Below are 19,198 nucleotides of genomic sequence, written 5' to 3' on the forward strand. Positions count from 1 at the left end.
GGAAGGGTGCCGCAGTTCCACGTTATCCCCTTCGGTCATCTCCTGATGATCCCTTTTCCACCAGTGGGTGCATTCTGATGTCATGTTCCAATACAGAAACACACAGTAAAAGAAAAAAAATACTCTTTTAAAAAGGGAAGCTATAGGGAATAATGACACCATATGCCTGTTCACACTGAGTTTTTTGGATGTGGATTTGTGTGGATTCCACACCCAAAAACTCCACTGAAAACACTTGCAAGTCATCTCCATTGATAACGGCATGGACAAAAGAAGTGACATGTTCATTCTTGGTGTGGATTCTGAAGGAAATCCACATTCAAACTTCCCATTGAAATGAGAAGAATCAAAAACGACATAAAAAGCCATGAGGAATACTGATGTGGATTCTACATCCGTTTTTTTTCAGCACACAAAATAATCAGCGTGAACGAAAACGTCTAGATGTTGGTTTCTCAACCTGTGATACGTGTATTTCAGGAGGAAATATCATCTCTCTAAGGATACCTGCACTGTCCATATGCTCAGCTTTTAATGTAAAACATCATAGCTATGGGGGGGGGGGGGGGGGGGGGGGGGGGCTATAAACCATCGAAAAATACTAATCTACAGTATATCATTCGCCATCTGGCTGGGAAAGAAGGGCAGTGCAGTCTGGTCTGTGAAACTCAGCCCTCAGTTAAAAAAAACAAAAAAACAAAAAAAAGGATGCATAAAAGACAAAAAGGACAGTATGTCTCAAAAAGGGAGGAAAAATAGGCAGTGCGTCTTATAATCTGAATGCTAATGATTACCTCCATTATGGAAGCGGTCATCAGCATGCAAGAGGTGTGTGGAGCAGGAAGCTCTCCGCTGGCTCCTCTCATCCTCCGTGGTCTTCCTTTACGTCGTGCACATAGGCGCACACTATGCCCTGACGCTGTGAGACGTAGGACATAGTGCAGCGTGGGCTGGAAGAAAACCAGGGAGCGGCGAGTGAACAGCAGCGCTGTCCGGAGAAAGCGAGGCCAGTTTATTTCTTTCTTTTTTTTAAAAGTCTGATCTGAGGTCTAAAGCGGGTCTGATGTGAGGCTGATGGGGGCTGGGGGTTTGATCTAAGAATGATGGTCTGATAAAAAATATATTTTTTTGTTATTTTCCTCCTCCAAATACTAGATCCGTCTGATACCCTGAAAAATAAGGTAATTGAGATATAGTAAAAAGATTTACCTTTCCCAGAGACAACTTCTTTTTCCACTCTCCATCGAAACCCAAACTGCAGCAAAAAAGAAGGACATGAGAGAAAACCACACACAATACGCTAGATTTCTTACTGGTATCTATGGATGGACAGTGTAGGAAATATAAGATTTCTTACTGGTATCTATGGACGGACAGTGTAGGGTACGCTACAGTTATTACTGGTATCTATGGACGGACAGTGTAGGAAATATTAGATTTCTTACTGGTATCTATGGACGGACAGTGTAGGGTACACCACAGTTATTACTGGTATCTATGGGTGGACAGCGTAGGATACACTAGATTTTTAATATTTTGTCTCACTTTGGGAACACTAGGCAGCTGGTTCACTACAATATTTGCCTTTGTGACTGGGTGTCACCTGTAATAGGACAGCATTACATGTTTAAGCCCTCCCACCCATGTCGCAATGGTACAACATGGGGCAGGAAGGGGTTAAAACCCTACTACTAAGGGGCCAGGAGGCACATTCCTTTAAGAAGAAAAAAAGGGGAAAAAAAAGAAAGAAGAAAATGGTTGTTTGGATAACATGTAAAATATTATTTTTGTTAAAAAAATAATAATAACAAAACAAAACATTTCCACATGTTCATGTAAGAGATCCTGCATAATGCATGAAACAATGCTAACGTTTTGTTTTGACTCCACACACCTTGTTTTCCTTGTATCTGCTGAGATCCGCTATACAATATTCTTTAAATAATTTATCATGATACTTCTTTGCAATTCTCTTCTCCCTATGAGCATAACAAAACCTTGATTTGGCTGAGAAAAGAAAATGTCCACACACGTTGATATAATGTCCACACACGTTGATATAAAGGGTTTATTTAGCATTAAAGAGGACCTTTCACCTCTCCTGACCTGCCTGTTTTAATAGCTTCATGCATTCCCCATGTAATAACAGTTCTGGAGCATCTGTTCTTATGTCTCTATGTTGTGCCATTCCTTTATTATTTCTACTAGACGTTATGAATGAATTACTAGCAGTCTGCAGTAAGGGTACAGAGGGCCGGTAACCAGTTGGGGGGGTGTACCTGCACAGACTCTATCCAATCAGTGTTGCCATTTTCAGACTGTGCAGGTACACACCCCCAACTGGTTACCGCCCCTCTGTACCCTTACTGCATACTGCTAGCAATTCATTCATAACTTCTAGTAGAAATAATAAAGGGATGGCACAACATAGAGTCATAGGTATAGATGCTCCAGAATTGTTATTACATGGGGAATGCATTCAGCTAATAAAACAGGCAGGTCAGGAGTGGTGAAAAGTCTTCTTTAAAGGGGTTTTCTGCTTTCCCCATATTGATGACCTAGGCTGTGGTCCGACTCCCCATGCACCGTCAATCAGCTGTTTGAAGACACCACGGCACTCCTGTGAGCACTGCGTTCTCTCGTTTACCTGCTCTTCATCGACATTACAGTGGCGAGCAGTGTAATTACAGGGGATCCATCCCATTCACTTGAATGGGACAGAGCAATTGTAGTTACACTTGAAGTGAATGGGATGGAGGAGCTGCAATTACACCTGCTTGCTGCTGCAATGTCGACAGCGAGCAGGTAAACAGGGAAAAGAATTCAGCACACGCAGGAGCACTGCATTCTCTTCATACAGCTGATTAGTGGGGGCGCAGGTGGTCAGTCCTGTGCTGATCTGATATTGATGACCTATAGAAGGTGTGTAAAAAAAAAAAGTTCAGTCTTGGATAACCCCTTTAAGGGTGGTCACATCTGTACCTCTCATGTTTGCTTGCATATAAGCACACATGAGGGTATACTTGCACACATGAGAAAAGGGTATAAGTGCACACATGAGACGTACAGATGTGTCCATCCTTAAAGGGATTATCCAAGACTAAACTTTTTTAACAGACCTATTCAGAGTGGTTGGACCAGCAGTAGGGTCCATATTTACTGGGCCCCTGCCACTGGATCCCAGCTGCATCGCTCTTCATCTGCAGGTCTCTGGAAATCAACATCCTGTTGACTGGCATCACATGACTGCAAATGACTGGTTGAAGCGGTGACCTGTCATCCATGCAGTATGTCACAAGTTCACTGCCGGGTCACCAATGCAGCCAGTCATTGTCTGCAACGGTCACATGATGTCAGTCAACAGGATGTTGATTCCCACAGACCCAGGGTCCGCCAAGGCAGACGTGGAGTGATGTTGACGGAATCTACTAGAAGTTATGAATGAATTACTAGCAGTCTGCAGTAAGGGTACAGAGGGGAGGTAACCAGTTGGGGGGGGTACCCGCACAGTCTGAAAATGGCAGCACTGGTTGGATAGAGTCAGACTGTGCAGGTACACGCCCCCAACTGGTTACCGCCCCTCTGTACCCTTACTGCAGACTGCTAGTAATTCATTCAAAACGTCTAGTAGAAATAATAGAGGAATGGCACAACAGAGCCATAAGAACAGATGCTCCAGAATGGTTATTACATGGGGAATGCATGATGCTATTACAACTAGCATGTTAGTAGAGCTTTTGCGGCCCTATTGAAGTCGATGGGTTCCGTATCCGACCAGCAAAAAAATGTGGATTGGATGTGGACAAAAAACACGGTCATGTGCATGAGTACTTAGAATAGAGTCTGTAATTGTGACAGGAAGAACAGTGATTAGCATGCAGCGCTAAGGCCTCATGCAAAATCTGATGTGAACGTGAGCAGAATATTCCACGACTCACCAAGTCATGTCTTCTTCATCTTCCTCTTGCCAAAGAAACCTGTGATTTTCTCGTATAACGTCTAAGTCTGTCTTACGATTCCCCCTGCCATGGAAAGAGAACAAAGCAAATACAGTAAAGTACAGCAGACGGGTTCATAATGAAAACAACAGGTTCTGTGCTTGTTAACCCGTAGGATACCAGCACCGTACAGGAATGGCGCTGGAAAGTGAGTCAGAAATCCCAGCGCTGTAGCTGTATGGTGCTGTGTACACCCGGTCCCTGAGTGAAATCGTTCGGTGACCGGGGTACTATGGCTGCTCTGCACAGCAGGCAGCCATCTTTCCTACGGGCACAGGAGGGTTTTTCCACCCCCCTGCAGCCCTGATCGCTGCCATTAGCCGGTTTCTGCAGACTGGCCAATCACAGCTCCGGATGGTTTTTTAACCATTCATGGAGCTGCAGGGGGGTTGTACAGGGGAGGGGTGACTGGTGCTGAACTAGTCCGCACCAGTCTCCACCCGAGGTCAAGCAGGGTACACCAGTGTCTGGTGTCCCCTCGCTGCGATTGGCTGGAACAATGCTCCAGCCAATGGCAGCGCTATAGCAGCACTGGAAAGGGCTAAACCTGCATGCAGGCAGCCATTCTAGCTGGTGACTGCGTGCAGAGAGGTTCTGTCCTTCTCTGTGCTGCTTGTTGGCTTGCTGGGACTTGTGGGGCACCAGCACTGCGATTTGACCTTTTGCTGCTGAAAGAAGAAAAGAAGAAGAACATCTGGAATTGCTGCTCTGATTTTTTTTTTTCATTTGCAGCAGTTCCAGATCCCTAAACCCCCGTCCATCCCTGATTGGAGACCAGAAGTAATCTTCTCGTGGAAAACACTGAAGTAAAATATACTAGTGCTGTATCCGCACCATGTTCAGGTTTTTTGAAGCAAAATCAGGAGTGGCTCTTAAAATGAAACACTACATCACGTCCACTTCTGGTGTTGGCTTCAAAAACCAAATCTAAAAACCTGAACGTGGCCGTACCCCTAGTTTTTTTTAAGGCCAGTTTCACACAACCATAATCAAGAAGTGTGGGAGCAATATTTCCTGGACAGAACGCTGCTCCTCTGAAGTGAACTCCCAGCCTCGTAGTGATTTATGATGTGAATTCCCGTCTCACCACAGGTCTATTGAACTGTAGTCAGCGCATTACAGGACTACAGTACAGTAGACCCGCGGACAGATGGGAATTCACAGCATCAAACATCACTACGAGGCTGGGAGTTCCCTTCAGAGGAGCAGCGTTCTGTCCAGGAAATACTGCTCCCACACGGAACGTGTTTTCTGGACTGAACACAGTGTAAGACTAGCCTAAAAAGTGTCAAAAGCAATGTAGGTCCAGGGTGAACACCCGTGGTAGGCAACTTCCAAGCTTATCTGTGGCACTGACTATCCACCAGGGGGTCTAAATGACTCCTTAATTAAGGAAGACTCCAGTCCTCACCAGAATATCAAGCTATTCCCTAAATACCAACATTTAAAATCGCAAATCCTTGGACTGTCCTGGCGAGAAATGCCCCAAATTAGCTGGAGCCCTGCCCATTTGTATACCCCTACCACCTTTTTGGAATTGCTTCATGTACAAGCCTGTGCAATCTGTAGTAGCCCGACAGCCCCGAAGGCACCATCAGCACAATACAGGAGCTATAACCTGACTGCACTCCATGCCCCCTCCTATGGGGGATTTACACATGCTGAGGAGCTGCTGATTATCGGGAAGCAATGCTCGTTCAGTGGGGGTGAAGCGCTCGTCCCCATACAGCTGCATTGTTTCTGGGCAGCAGATCGCCATTTAGATAGCACGATCTGCTGTCCGGAAATGTCCAATTTACTTGCCTGCACAAACGACAGCTCGCTGGTTCATTCATCGGATGATCGACTGCACCTTTAGACGGACAAACTGTCGGGAACAAGTGTTCGCAGAAACATTCGTCCCCGATAATCTGCCCGACTACCAGCACGTGTAAATCCACCATTAGGCTCCAATCAGACGTCCGCACTTTGGGTCCGGATCCGTTCCGCAATTATGCGGAATGGGTGCAGACCCATTCATTTTCAATGGGGACGGAAAAGATGCGGACAGCACACAGTGTGCTGTCCGCATCCGCATTTCCGGTCCGCGGCTCCGCAAAAAAATAGAACATGTCCTATTCTTGTCCGCAGCTGCGGACAAGAATAGGCATTTCTATTGGGGTGCGGGCCCGGTGTTTTGCGGATCCACAAAACACTGCGGACGTGTGAATGGACCCTTATTGTCAACCTACAGACAGTAGAAGTCGCAGCAGATAACGGCGGTAAAACATAACTGCAGGATCACAATGCGCAGGGATCGTTTGTCGTCTATAACTATAACACACTGTCCTGTATTTTTTTTTAAATCAAGACCGTTAGCAAACACGTACATCTTCAAATCTGGATGGAGATCTATTGCATGATGATGAAACAGCAGATATATAAATGGATGCCATCACTGAAGATGTACCGGTATGTACCATTCTAGGACCAATGTCATGCACTTACTTGGGCAGCTGGAAGTCTTGTAGTTTTCCTCCATAATACAGAATGTAGTCATTCACAAATTTCTGATGTCTGGCAAACTTAAAGGCTTGAGGTTAAGAAATCTACTAAACTGCAGGGGGTTAATCCTGAATACAAGACGGAGGAGAGAGTGGGAGTCAGAAACGCATGAGAAGGATGGAGCATTACGGCAGGAGTGGTCTTTATGTTTCCGTTTTAGAATCCAGCTTGTGATCTCTAAAAACATCAATTATGTTAAAAGGCACAATTCACAGTTTAATGTGTATGTCCAAAAACTCTCCCAACCTACATACTAACAGGGGTCCGATGGGGGAAGTCTGGTCAGCATACTGCCTGTGGCATCTTTACTCACAGGTTACAATAACATTAATTTAACAGATATGGTACGAAACGCTAACGTATACATTAAACGGATGCTATTACAGCCTAAGGCCTCATGCACACAACAGTGCGCCGTTTACGAATACCGTGGAAATACGCAAGATGATTACTGTCCGTGCACATGCCTCCATTTTCCTTTCCCCTTCTTTAGAAATATCCAACCTTTGTCCACAAAATACACAAGTATATGACATGTTATATATATCTAATTTTTTATTTTTTTTTGCAAGACTGTCGCGCGTACTTACGGACCGTGTGCTGTCCGCATTTTTTGTGGCCCCATTGAAATGAATGGGTCCGCATCCGATCTGTAAAAAATGCAGAGCGGATGCACAACAATAATATGGTCGTGTGCATGAGGCCTATAAGGGTGATGGATGTCACCATTGGGCACCTGTCACTGCTTCATTTTAATGCATATGACGGCGCGTATGCAAAATAGAAACAAAAATACTGTAAGGATCTGCCAATTCCACCTCGGATTTCTGTGAAAACCACTGTTGAATTTCTGCGGTTGATTTGTAATTTGTAAGTATTTGAACATGGATTAGCTACATTGACGTACAATCGGCGGCTTTTTAGCCCAAAAATCTGCAATGCGTTCATTATTCCATACGTGTGGGGGAAAGAAAAAAAGAAACACTTCCATGCACTAGAGAGGCAGAACTGGCGCATGACAGTAGCCAGAATCCTAAATGTGTGAACAGGTTCTACATGTCCTATGCACAGCGCACTGATACCGTCCATAGGGCTTTCTCCAGCATTTCCTGCTCTACATGGTGAAAATTCCCAGAAATTCCAAACTACCTTCTATTAATAAAACCAGCGGTCTATTTCAGCCCTGTGGAAACAATTATGCTTCAAAAAGAAATCTGGAAAACATTTTAATCAGTATTTTTCAGCATTATATGTCAATCCATAGAATTAGGGGGTCAGACGCATGGCCAATGCATGAAAGAAAAAAAAAAAAAGAAAGACAAACCAAAAAGTCAACTATGGTGGATGATTTCAAAGGTTAAAATGGGCGATATACTTTATATATATGAAATCTGTTTTTCCTGATATACTTTGTGTATTGATTCCTCGCTATTTTCAAGCTCTCTGCTTGCAGTCATTGAACGAGAACCTTCACTGTTCACCTCTGGATGGTCACGTAGGTGCAGATGTGCATCCGCCACATGACCAGGGCAGAGCTATACCTCCTGCAAATAGCTTTCAAATGAATGACCGCAAGACGACATCTTGAACGCCGAGAAGAATGGATGCAAAAAGTATATTGGAAAATTGTAGAACATTTTCATTTTTTCAGAAAGTAAAACATCCGCACCAAAAAAAACAACAAAAGGACTAAAGAGCTCACATGTCCCAGCTTGAGATGCTTTCCAAGCTCTACTAGACTACACTACATGGTGGGCAGCCGATCCAGATAAAAAAACTTGCTTTTTGATGTTTTCTGCCTTGCTAGCTTGGCAGTGACATGAAACACTGAGTGATCCCAGGCCACCGATGAGATCATCCTGTTCGGAGAACATTATTTAATAACAGGATATGATGTCATTTTTTTTTTTTATGTAACAAACCAAAAGCACATTTTTACGGAATCTATTTGCAGGTCATTCGACTAAAAGCAGAAGGCGGCTGCATAACGCCGGACAGAAAACCTGCCGGAGACAGAAGGCGAAGCAGTCCAGATGGGAAATCATTAGACTGAACAATTCGCCATCATGTGTAGTGACGGACCCCTGGAAGATAACGTCATGTTAGCAGGTGCCACTGTCACTTTCACACTCGTGTTTTGGGCGGATCCGTCACGGATCTGCAAAAACGGATCAGTTACAATAATACAACCGCATGCATCTGTCATGAACGGATCCGTTTGTATTATCTGTAACATAGCCAAGACGGATCCATCATGAACTCCATTGAAAGTCAATGGGAGACGGATCAGTTTTCTATTGTGCCAGAGAAAACGGATCCGTCCCCATTGACTTACATTGTGTGCCAGGACGGATCCGTTTGGCTCAGTTTTGTCAAGCAGACAGCAAAACGCTTTAGGCAGTGTTTTGGTGTCCGCCTCCAGGGCAGAATGGAAACTGATCGGAGGCAAACTGATGCATTCTGAGCGGATCCTTTTCCATTCAGAATGCATTAGGGCAAAACTGATCCGTTTTGGACCGCCTGTGAGAGCCCTGAACGGATGTCACAAACGGAAACCAAAACGCCAGTGTGAAAGTATTTAGACTGCCCAATTGTCAGGTAGCTCAGGTATGAACGATCGTTCATCGGGTGAAATTATCTTTGGAGTGAACGCCTCAAATCATCGTTTCCATGCAGCAGGTCGTGCAGTCTAAACCGTGATCTGCTGCCCAGAAACAATGCAGCTGTATGAGGACAAGCAATGGCAATAATGACCACTCTTCCTCATACTGTGGAGGCGATCGCTGCATGTAAATGAAGCTCTTCCCCTCCATGAGTCCCAATTATTGTTTGCTAATTGGCGCAGTGTAATAGCACCTTAAAAGGGGTTGTGTCGCTTCAGCAAATAACATTTATCATGTAGAGAAAGTTAATACCAGGCCCTTACTAATGTATTGCGATTGTCCATATTGCTTCCTTTGCTGGCTGGATTCATTTTTCCTATGCATTATACACTGCTCGTTTCCATGGTCACGACCACCCTGCTATCCATCAGTGATGGCCGTGCTTGCACGCTATAGGAAAAAGCACCAGCCCATGTACGCTCCCACAGTCCTGGCTACCAGAGAGGCCGATGCATTTGTCTATAGTCTACAAGCACGACCACCACTCCTGGATTGCAGGGTGGTCCCAACCCCTGGAAACGGGCAGTGTATAATGTGATGGAAAAATTAATCAAGCCAGCAAAGGAGGCAACATGTACAATCACAATACATTAGTAGGTGCCTTGTATTAACTTTCTCTACATGATAAATGCCACTTGCTGAAGTGAGACAACCCCTTTAACCACCTCCGGACCGCTGTACGCACAGACGCGTCCTGGAGGTGGTTGATTCATTCCTCCTGGACGCGCCGGCGCGTCCTCTCGCGAGATTTCCTGTGAACGCGCGCACACAGGCGCGCGCGCTCACAGGAACGGAAGGTAAGAGAGTTGATCTCCAGCCTGCCAGCGGCGATCGTTCGCTGGCAGGCTGGAGATGTGTTTTTTTTAACCCCTAACAGGTATATTAGACGCTGTTTTGATAACAGCGTCTAATATACCTGCTACCTGGTCCTCTGGTGGTCCCATTTGTTTGGATCGACCACCAGAGGACACAGGTAGCTCAGTAAAGTCCCACCAAGCACCACTACACTACACTACACCCCCCCCCCCCGTCACTTATTAACCCCTTATTAGCCCCTGATCACCCCTAATCACCCCTGATCACCCCATATAGACTCCCTGATCACCCCCCTGTCATTGATTACCCCCCTGTCATTGATCAACCCCCTGTAAAGCTCCATTCAGATGTCCGCATGATTTTTACGGATCCACTGATAGATGGATCGGATCCGCAAAACGCATCCGGACGTCTGAATGAAGCCTTACAGGGGCATGATCAATGACTGTGGTTATCACCCCATATAGACTCCCTGATCACCCCCCTGTCATTGATCACCCCCCTGTCATTGATTACCCCCCTGTAAAGCTCCATTCAGACGTCCGCATGATTTTTACGGATCCACTGATAGATGGATCGGATCCGCAAAACGCATCCGGACGTCTGAATGAAGCCTTACAGGGGCATGATCAATGACTGTGGTGATCACCCCATATAGACTCCCTGATCACCCCCCTGTAAAGCTCCATTCAGATGTCCGCATGATTTTTACGGATCCACTGATAGATGGATCGGATCCGCAAAACGCATCCGGACGTCTGAATGAAGCCTTACAGGGGCATGATCAATGACTGTGGTTATCACCCCATATAGACTCCCTGATCACCCCCCTGTCATTGATTACCCCCCTGTAAAGCTCCATTCAGACGTCCGCATGATTTTTACGGATCCACTGATAGATGGATCGGATCCGCAAAACGCATCCGGACGTCTGAATGAAGCCTTACAGGGGCGTGATCAATGACTGTGGTGATCACCCCATATAGACTCCCTGATCACCCCCCTGTCATTGATTACCCCCCTGTCATTGATCACCCCCCTGTAAAGCTCCATTCAGACGTCCGCATGATTTTTACGGATCCACTGATAGATGGATCGGATCCGCAAAACGCATCCGGACGTCTGAATGAAGCCTTACAGGGGCATGATCAATGACTGTGGTTATCACCCCATATAGACTCCCTGATCACCCCCCTGTCATTGATTACCCCCCTGTAAAGCTCCATTCAGACGTCCGCATGATTTTTACGGATCCACTGATAGATGGATCGGATCCGCAAAACGCATCCGGACGTCTGAATGAAGCCTTACACGGGCGTGATCAATGACTGTGGTTATCACCCCATATAGACTCCCTGATCACCCCCCTGTCATTGATCACCCCCCTGTCATTGATCACCCCCCCTGTCATTGATCACCCCCCCTGTCATTGATCACCCCCCCTGTCATTGATCACCCCCCCTGTCATTGATCACCCCCCTGTCATTGATCAACCCCCTGTCATTGATCAACCCCCCTGTCATTGATCAACCCCCCTGTCATTGATCACCCCCCTGTAAGGCTCCATTCAGACATTTTTTTGGCCCAAGTTAGCGGAATTATTATTTTTTTTTCTTACAAAGTCTCATATTCCACTAACTTGTGACAAAAAATTAAATCTCACATGAACTCACCATACCCCTCACGGAAACCAAATGCGTAAAATTTTTTAGACATTTATATTCCAGACTTCTTCTCACGCTTTAGGGCCCCTAGAATGCCAGGGCAGTATAAATACCCCACATGTGACCCCATTTCGGAAAGAAGACACCCCCAGGTATTCCGTGAGGGGCATATTGAGTCCATGAAAGATTGAAATTTTTGTCCCAAGTTAGCGGAACGGGAGACTTTGTGAGAAAAAAATAAAAAATATCAATTTCCGCTAACTTGTGCCAAAAAAAAAAAAATTTCTATGAACTCGCCATGCCCCTCATTGAATACCTTGGGGTGTCTTCTTTCCAAAATGGGGTCACATGTGGGGTATTTATACTGCCCTGGCATTCTAGGGGCCCCAAAGCGTGAGAAGAAGTCTGGTATCCAAATGTCTAAAAATGCCCTCCTAAAAGGAATTTGGGCCCCTTTGCCCATCTAGGCTGCAAAAAAGTGTCACACATCTGGTATCTCCGTACTCAGGAGAAGGTGGGGAATGTGTTTTGGGGTGTCATTTTACATATACCCATGCTGGGTGAGATAAATATCTTGGTCAAATGCCAACTTTGTATAAAAAAATGGGAAAAGTTGTCTTTTGCCAAGATATTTCTCTCACCCAGCATGGGTATATGTAAAAAGACACCCCAAAACACATTCCCCAACTTCTCCTGAGTACGGAGATACCACATGTGTGGCACTTTTTTGCAGCCTAGGTGGGCAAAGGGGCCCATATTCCAAAGAGCACCTTTTGGATTTCACTGGTCATTTACCTACTTACCACACATTAGGGCCCCTGGAAAATGCCAGGGCAGTATAACTACCCCACAAGTGACCCCATTTTGGAAAGAAGACACCCCAAGGTATTCCGTGAGGGGCATGGCGAGTTCCTAGAATTTTTTATTTTTTGTCACAAGTTAGTGGAAAATGATGATTTTTTTTATATTTTTTTTTTTTTCATACAAAGTCTCATATTCCACTAACTTGTGACAAAAAATAAAAACTTCCATGAACTCACTATGCCCATCAGCGAATACCTTGGGGTCTCTTCTTTCCAAAATGGGGTCACTTGTGGGGTAGTTATACTGCCCTGGCATTCTAGGGGCCCAAATGTGTGGTAAGGAGTTTGAAATCAAATTCTGTAAAAAATGACGAGTGAAATCCGAAAGGTGCTCTTTGGAATATGGGCCCCTTTGCCCACCTAGGCTGCAAAAAAGTGTCACACATCTGGTATCTCCGTATTCAGGAGAAGTTGGGGAATGTGTTTTGGGGTGTCTTTTACATATACCCATGCTGGGTGAGAGAAATATCTTGGCAAAAGACAACTTTTCCCATTTTTTTATACAAAGTTGGCATTTGACCAAGATATTTATCTCACCCAGCATGGGTATATGTAAAATGACACCCCAAAACACATTCCCCAACTTCTACTGAATACGGAGATACCAGATGTGTGACACTTTTTGCAGCCTAGGTGGGCAAAGGGGCCCACATTCCAAAGAGCACCTTTCGGATTTCACTGGTCAGTTTTTACAGAATTTGATTTCAAACTCCTTACCACACATTTGGGCCCCTAGAATGCAAGGGCAGTATAACTACCCCACAAGTGACCCCATTTTGGAAAGAAGAGACCCCAAGGTATTTCGTGATGGGCATAGTGAGTTCATGGAAGTTTTTATTTTTTGTCACAAGTTAGTGGAATATGAGACTTTGTAAGAAAAAAAAAAAAAAAAAATCATCATTTTCCGCTAACTTGTAACAAAAAATAAAAAGTTCTATGAACTCACTATGCCCATCAGCGAATACCTTAGGGTGTGTACTTTCCGAAATGGGGTCATTTGTGGGGTGTTTGTACTGTCTGGGCATTGTAGAACCTCAGGAAACATGACAGGTGCTCGGAAAGTCAGAGCTGCTTCAAAAAGCGGAAATTCACATTTTTGTACCATAGTTTGTAAACGCTATAACTTTTACCCAAACCATTTTTTTTTTTTACCCAAACATTTTTTTTTATCAAAGACATGTAGAACAATAAATTTAGAGCAAAATTTATATATGGATGTCATTTTTTTTGCAAAATTTTACAACTGAAAGTGAAAAATGTCATTTTTTTGCAAAAAAAATCGTTAAATTTCGATTAATAACAAAAAAAGTAAAAATGTCAGCAGCAATGAAATACCACCAAATGAAAGCTCTATTAGTGAGAAGAAAAGGAGGTAAAATTCATTTGGGTGGTAAGTTGCATGACCGAGCAATAAATGGTGAAAGTAGTGTAGGTCAGAAGTGTAAAAAGTGGCCTGGTCTTTCAGGGTGTTTAAGCCCTGGGGGCTGAGGTGGTTAAGGCCGCTTTTTTACACAGTGTACGATCAGTGATGATCACTTAAAATAGGTCATCAATATCAGGAACCAGACAACCCCTTTAATTAAAGAAATGATGGGACATCATTAATTGGACCTCTGCATTGTGCTGTTCCTCTGTTATTCATCCTGGAATGTATGACTGAACTGACAACCATTTTACTTGTCAGTGGGGGGGGGCAAGTACATGGTCAATGTATTTATATATTCCAGGAACAATAACAGAGGAACAGCACAAAGCACAGTTCATAAAAAATAAATAGATGTCCCTGAACCATCAGGTCCTAGTTAACTAATCCCAGAATATTTTGGCGCCATATAAATAATGGGTAAGACATGAATAAATTATTCTGGATCCATAATACACTGCTCAAAAAAATAAAGGGAACACTTAAACAACACAATGTAACTCCAAGCCAATCACACTTCTGTGAAATCAAACTGTCCACTTAGGAAGCAACACTGAGTGACAATCAATTTCACATGCTGTTGTGCAAATGGGATAGACAACAGGTGGAAATTATAGGCAATTAGCAAGACACCCCTAATAAAGGAGTGGTTCTGCAGGTGGTTACCACTGACCACTTCTCAGTTCCTATGCTTCCTGGCTGATGTTTTGGTCACTTTTGAATGCTGGCGGTGCTTTCACTCTAGTGGTAGCATGAGACGGAGTCTACAACCCACACAAGTGGCTCAGGTAGTGCAGCTTATCCAGGATGGCACATCAATGCGAGCTGTGGCAAGAAGGTTTGCTGTGTCTGTCAGCGTTGTGTCCAGAGCATGGAGGCGCTACCAGGAGACAGGCCAGTACATCAGGAGACGTGGAGGAGGCCGTAGGAGGGCAACAACCCAGCAGCAGGACCGCTACCTCCGCCTTTGTGCAAGGAGGAACAGGAGGAGCACTGCCAGAGCCCTGCAAAATGACCTCCAGCAGGCCACAAATGTGCATGTGTCTGCTCAAACGGTCAGAAACAGACTCCATGAGGGTGATATGAGGGCCCGACGTCCACAGGTGGGGGTTGGGCTTACAGCCCAACACCGTGCAGGACGTTTGGCATTTGCCAGAGAACACCAAGATTGGCAAATTCGCCACTGGCGCCCTGTGCTCTTCACAGATGAAAGCAGGTTCACACTGAGCACATGTGACAGACGTGACAGAGTCTGGAGACGCCGTGGAGAACGTTCTGCTGCCTGCAACATCCTCCAGCATGACCGGTTTGGCATTGGGTCAGTAATGGTGTGGGGTGGCATTTCTTTGGAGGGCCGCACAGCCCTCCATGTGCTCGCCAGACGTAGCCGGACTGCCATTAGGTACCAAGATGAGATCCTCAGACCCCTTGTGAGACCATATGCTGGTGCGGTTGGCCCTGGGTTCCTCCTAATGCAAGACAATGCTAGACCTCATGTGGCTGGAGTGTGTCAGCAGTTCCTGCAAGACGAAGGCATTGATGCTATGGACTGGCCCGCCCGTTCCCCAGACCTGAATCCAATTGAGCACATCTGGGACATCATGTCTCGCTCTATCCACCAATGTCACGTTGCACCACAGACTGTCCAGGAGTTGGCAGATGCTTTAGTCCAGGTCTGGGAGGAGATCCCTCAGGAGACCGTCCGCCACCTCATCAGGAGCATGCACAGGCGTTGTAGGGAGGTCATACAGGCACGTGGAGGCCACACACACTACTGAGCCTCATTTTGACTTGTTTTAAGGACATTACATCAAAGTTGGATCAGCCTGTAGTGTGTTTTTCCACTTTAATTTTGAGGGTGACTCCAAATTTCCATTTTTTTATTTTTGTGTGATTTTGTTGTCAGCACATTCAACTATGTAAAGAACAAAGTATTTCAGAAGAATATTTAATTAATTCAGATCTAGGATGTGTTATTTTTGTGTTCCCTTTATTTTTTTGAGCAGTGTAGTAAATGCAAAACCATAAATGACAACGGCAATAAATATAAAAAACCCAAACATTACTACACGCCATAGGACAGTGATGATGAACCTTTTAGTGACCGAGTGCCCAAACTGTAACCCAAAACCCACTTATTTATCGCAAAGTGCCAACACGACACCTGTATACTACAGTCCAATACAGTATCTCTTCCATGTACGTTATCATGTAGCTATAATAACCTGCCTACATTCAGTGCACTGCCTGTGCCGTTCATAGTGCGCCCTGCGCTGATGAATGGCAGGAGAAGTCTAAGCCATGTCGGCACACCACAGACTTTTTCCAGGCCGCAGCTGCCCACAGAGAGGGCTCGGATTGCTGGCAGCCGTGCCAAGGGTTCGCCACCACTGTCATAGGGGAACGTTCAAAATGGTAAATCCAGACCACAGAATCAGACTCTTCCTGGACATTTATTACATTGTGGCTCAGGATTTAATTGCTAGTCCTTTTAATTATTTACGACGCAACATCTCCTTCATCTGCAATTTCTGCTACATAATCTTGAGCAGCATATCCTCTAATTAACATCAGTTTATCCCCCAGTCACATCTCGGGGGTGGAAGGTGGAATAAAGCCTGTGGAAGTAATAATTAGAGTCCCCAGGACGGCTGACAAAGGATACGGCGTCCATAGAGATGAGATGGAAACGCTGGTTTCGAGCTTCCTCCCTTTTTGGAAAGAGGAAGAGACATCAGTTAGTAAATGACCTGCAATAAATGAGTGACAGACCAGAAGAGGCTGGCGCCGTACCTGTCCCATTCCTGCTCCGCGACCTGTCTGTGCGCCACCTTCCCACGTCTGTCCTTTTGGAAAGGCTTTCTAAGCAATTCCTCATCATCTTTTCTTCTGAAATACAACATAAAACCATTTAGAGGGAACCTGGCTTCACATTTTCAGCTCCTGTGATGCTTCCAAAGCGTAACACACGATGGTTATAGTTTCTGCGGATGTCTGAAACGTCTGCACAACATAAAGGAAAAATAAAGAATCATAAAAAAAAAAAAAACTGTTGCAAGAATGAGGGCCCTCTAACCCGTCAGAGTGGAGAGGGGGCCGCGCAGGCATGGCTCTCGGATAGCTGAGCATGCCATTACTGGACCTTCCATAGAAGTGTATGGAGAGAGCCGCACATACACTGCCCCCCTCTACCCTGACAGGGAGCGCGAGAGACAGGGGTCGGGGGACGCCCGTTCTCAAAATAGGTGGAAATGTCATATTTGTCCATATGGCAACTGTCCAGTTTAACTGAAAGTTTAGCTTCTTATCCTGCATTATTCTAAAAATGGTCTATTAGGATTTGACTGTTGTATATGAAAGAGGAACAAACCTGCGTAAATGGGGCAAATGGAGGCGCGGATGGTATCACATAAATGTAGAAGGAAGCTCATCACCAACATTTATTACTTCTGTGTATGTAATCACTGACCCCCCCCACCCATCACCTCCATGTATGTAATCACTGACCCCCCCCCATCACCTCCATGTATGTAATCACTGACCCCCCCCCCCCATCACCTCCATGTATGTAATCACTGACCCCCCCCCCCATCACCTCCATGTATGTAATCACTGACCCCCCCCCCATCACCTCCATGTATGTAATCACTGACCGCCCCCCCCCCATCACCTCCATGTATGTAATCACTGACCCCCCCCCCCCATCACCTCCATGTATGTAATCACTGACCCCCCCCCCATCACCTCCATGTATGTAATCCCTGCCCCCCCCCCCATCACCTCCATGTATGTAATCACTGACCCCCCCCCCCATCACCTCCATGTATGTAATCACTGACCCCCCCCCATCACCTCCATGTGTGTAATCACTGACCCCCCCCCCCCCCCCCATCACCTCCATGTATGTAATCACTGACCCCCCCCCCCCCCATCACCTCCATCTATGTAATCACTGACCCCCCCCATCACCTCCATCTATGTAATCACTGACCCCCCCCCCCCATCACCTCCATGTATGTAATCACTGACCCCCCCCCCATCACCTCCATGTATGTAATCACTGACCCCCCCCCCATCACCTCCATGTATGTAACCACTGACCCCCCCCCCCCATCACCTCCATGTATGTAATCCTAGATACTATCATTTAATTATTATACATTGTGATATCATAATGTAATCCTAGATACTATCACCTGCTGACCATACATTGTGACATCATAATGGAATCCTGAACACTAATATCTGCTGACCATACATTGTGACATCATAATGCAACCCTGGATACTATTATCTGCTGACAATACATTGTGACATCATAATGGAACCCTGGATACTATTAAATGCTGAACATACATTGTGACATCATATGGTCAGCAGTTGATAGTATCTAGGATTACATTATGATGTCACAATGTATTGTCAGCAGATGATGGTATCTAGGGTTCTATTATGATGTCACAATGTATGGTCAGCAGGTGATAGTATCTAGGATTCCATTATGATGTCACAATGGATGGTCAGCAGATAATACTATCCAGGATTCCATTATGATATCACAATGTATAGTAATTAGATGATAGTATCTAGGATTACATTATGATGTCATAATGTATCCAGGATTCCATTATGATGTCACAATGGATGGTCAGCAGATAATAGTATTCAGGTTTCCATTATGATGTCACAATGTATGGTCAGAAGGTGATAGTATTCAGGATTCCATTATGATGTCACAATGTATTATCAGCATATAATAATATCCAGGGTTCCATTATGATGTCACAATGTATTGTCAGCATTTATTAGTATCCAGGGTTCCATTATGATGTCACAATGTATGGTAATAAGATGATAGTATGCAGGATTCCATTATGATGTCACAATGTATTATCAGCATATAATAATATCCAGGATTCCATTATGATGTCACAATGTATTGTCAGCATTTAATAGCATCCAGGGTACCATTATGATGTCACAATGGATGATAAGCAGGTGATAGTATCCAGGATTCCATTATGATGTCACAATGTATGTTCAGCAGGTGATAGTATCCAGTAGGGATCGACAGATTATCGGTTTGGCCGATATTATCGGCCGATATTGAGGATTTTGAACGTTATCGGTATCGGCATCTATTTTGCCGATATACCGATAACGTATGGGGAACACAGAACGCGCTGCTGACAGCGCTCTCTGTGTTCCCTCCACAGCACAGGGGAGA

General features: G+C 45.0%; 1 protein-coding gene across 1 annotated transcript in view; it reads right to left on the bottom strand.

Annotated features, from left to right (window-relative positions):
- Positions 1 to 19,198, bottom strand: part of LOC121004871 (protein FRA10AC1) — a 58,808-nt gene that overhangs the window by 33,713 nt on the left and 5,897 nt on the right. Inside the window, exons 3-8 of the mRNA XM_040437280.1 lie at positions 16,765 to 16,860; positions 16,637 to 16,682; positions 6,486 to 6,562; positions 3,939 to 4,022; positions 1,895 to 1,979; positions 1,210 to 1,255 (exon numbers count right to left, since the gene is read on the bottom strand). Coding sequence (XP_040293214.1) covers positions 1,210 to 1,255; positions 1,895 to 1,979; positions 3,939 to 4,022; positions 6,486 to 6,562; positions 16,637 to 16,682; positions 16,765 to 16,860 — 434 coding nt within the window. The remainder of the gene's footprint in view (positions 1 to 1,209; positions 1,256 to 1,894; positions 1,980 to 3,938; positions 4,023 to 6,485; positions 6,563 to 16,636; positions 16,683 to 16,764; positions 16,861 to 19,198) is intronic.

This window comes from Bufo bufo, chromosome 6 (genome assembly GCF_905171765.1).
Source record: "Bufo bufo chromosome 6, aBufBuf1.1, whole genome shotgun sequence".
NCBI lineage: Eukaryota > Metazoa > Chordata > Amphibia > Anura > Bufonidae > Bufo > Bufo bufo.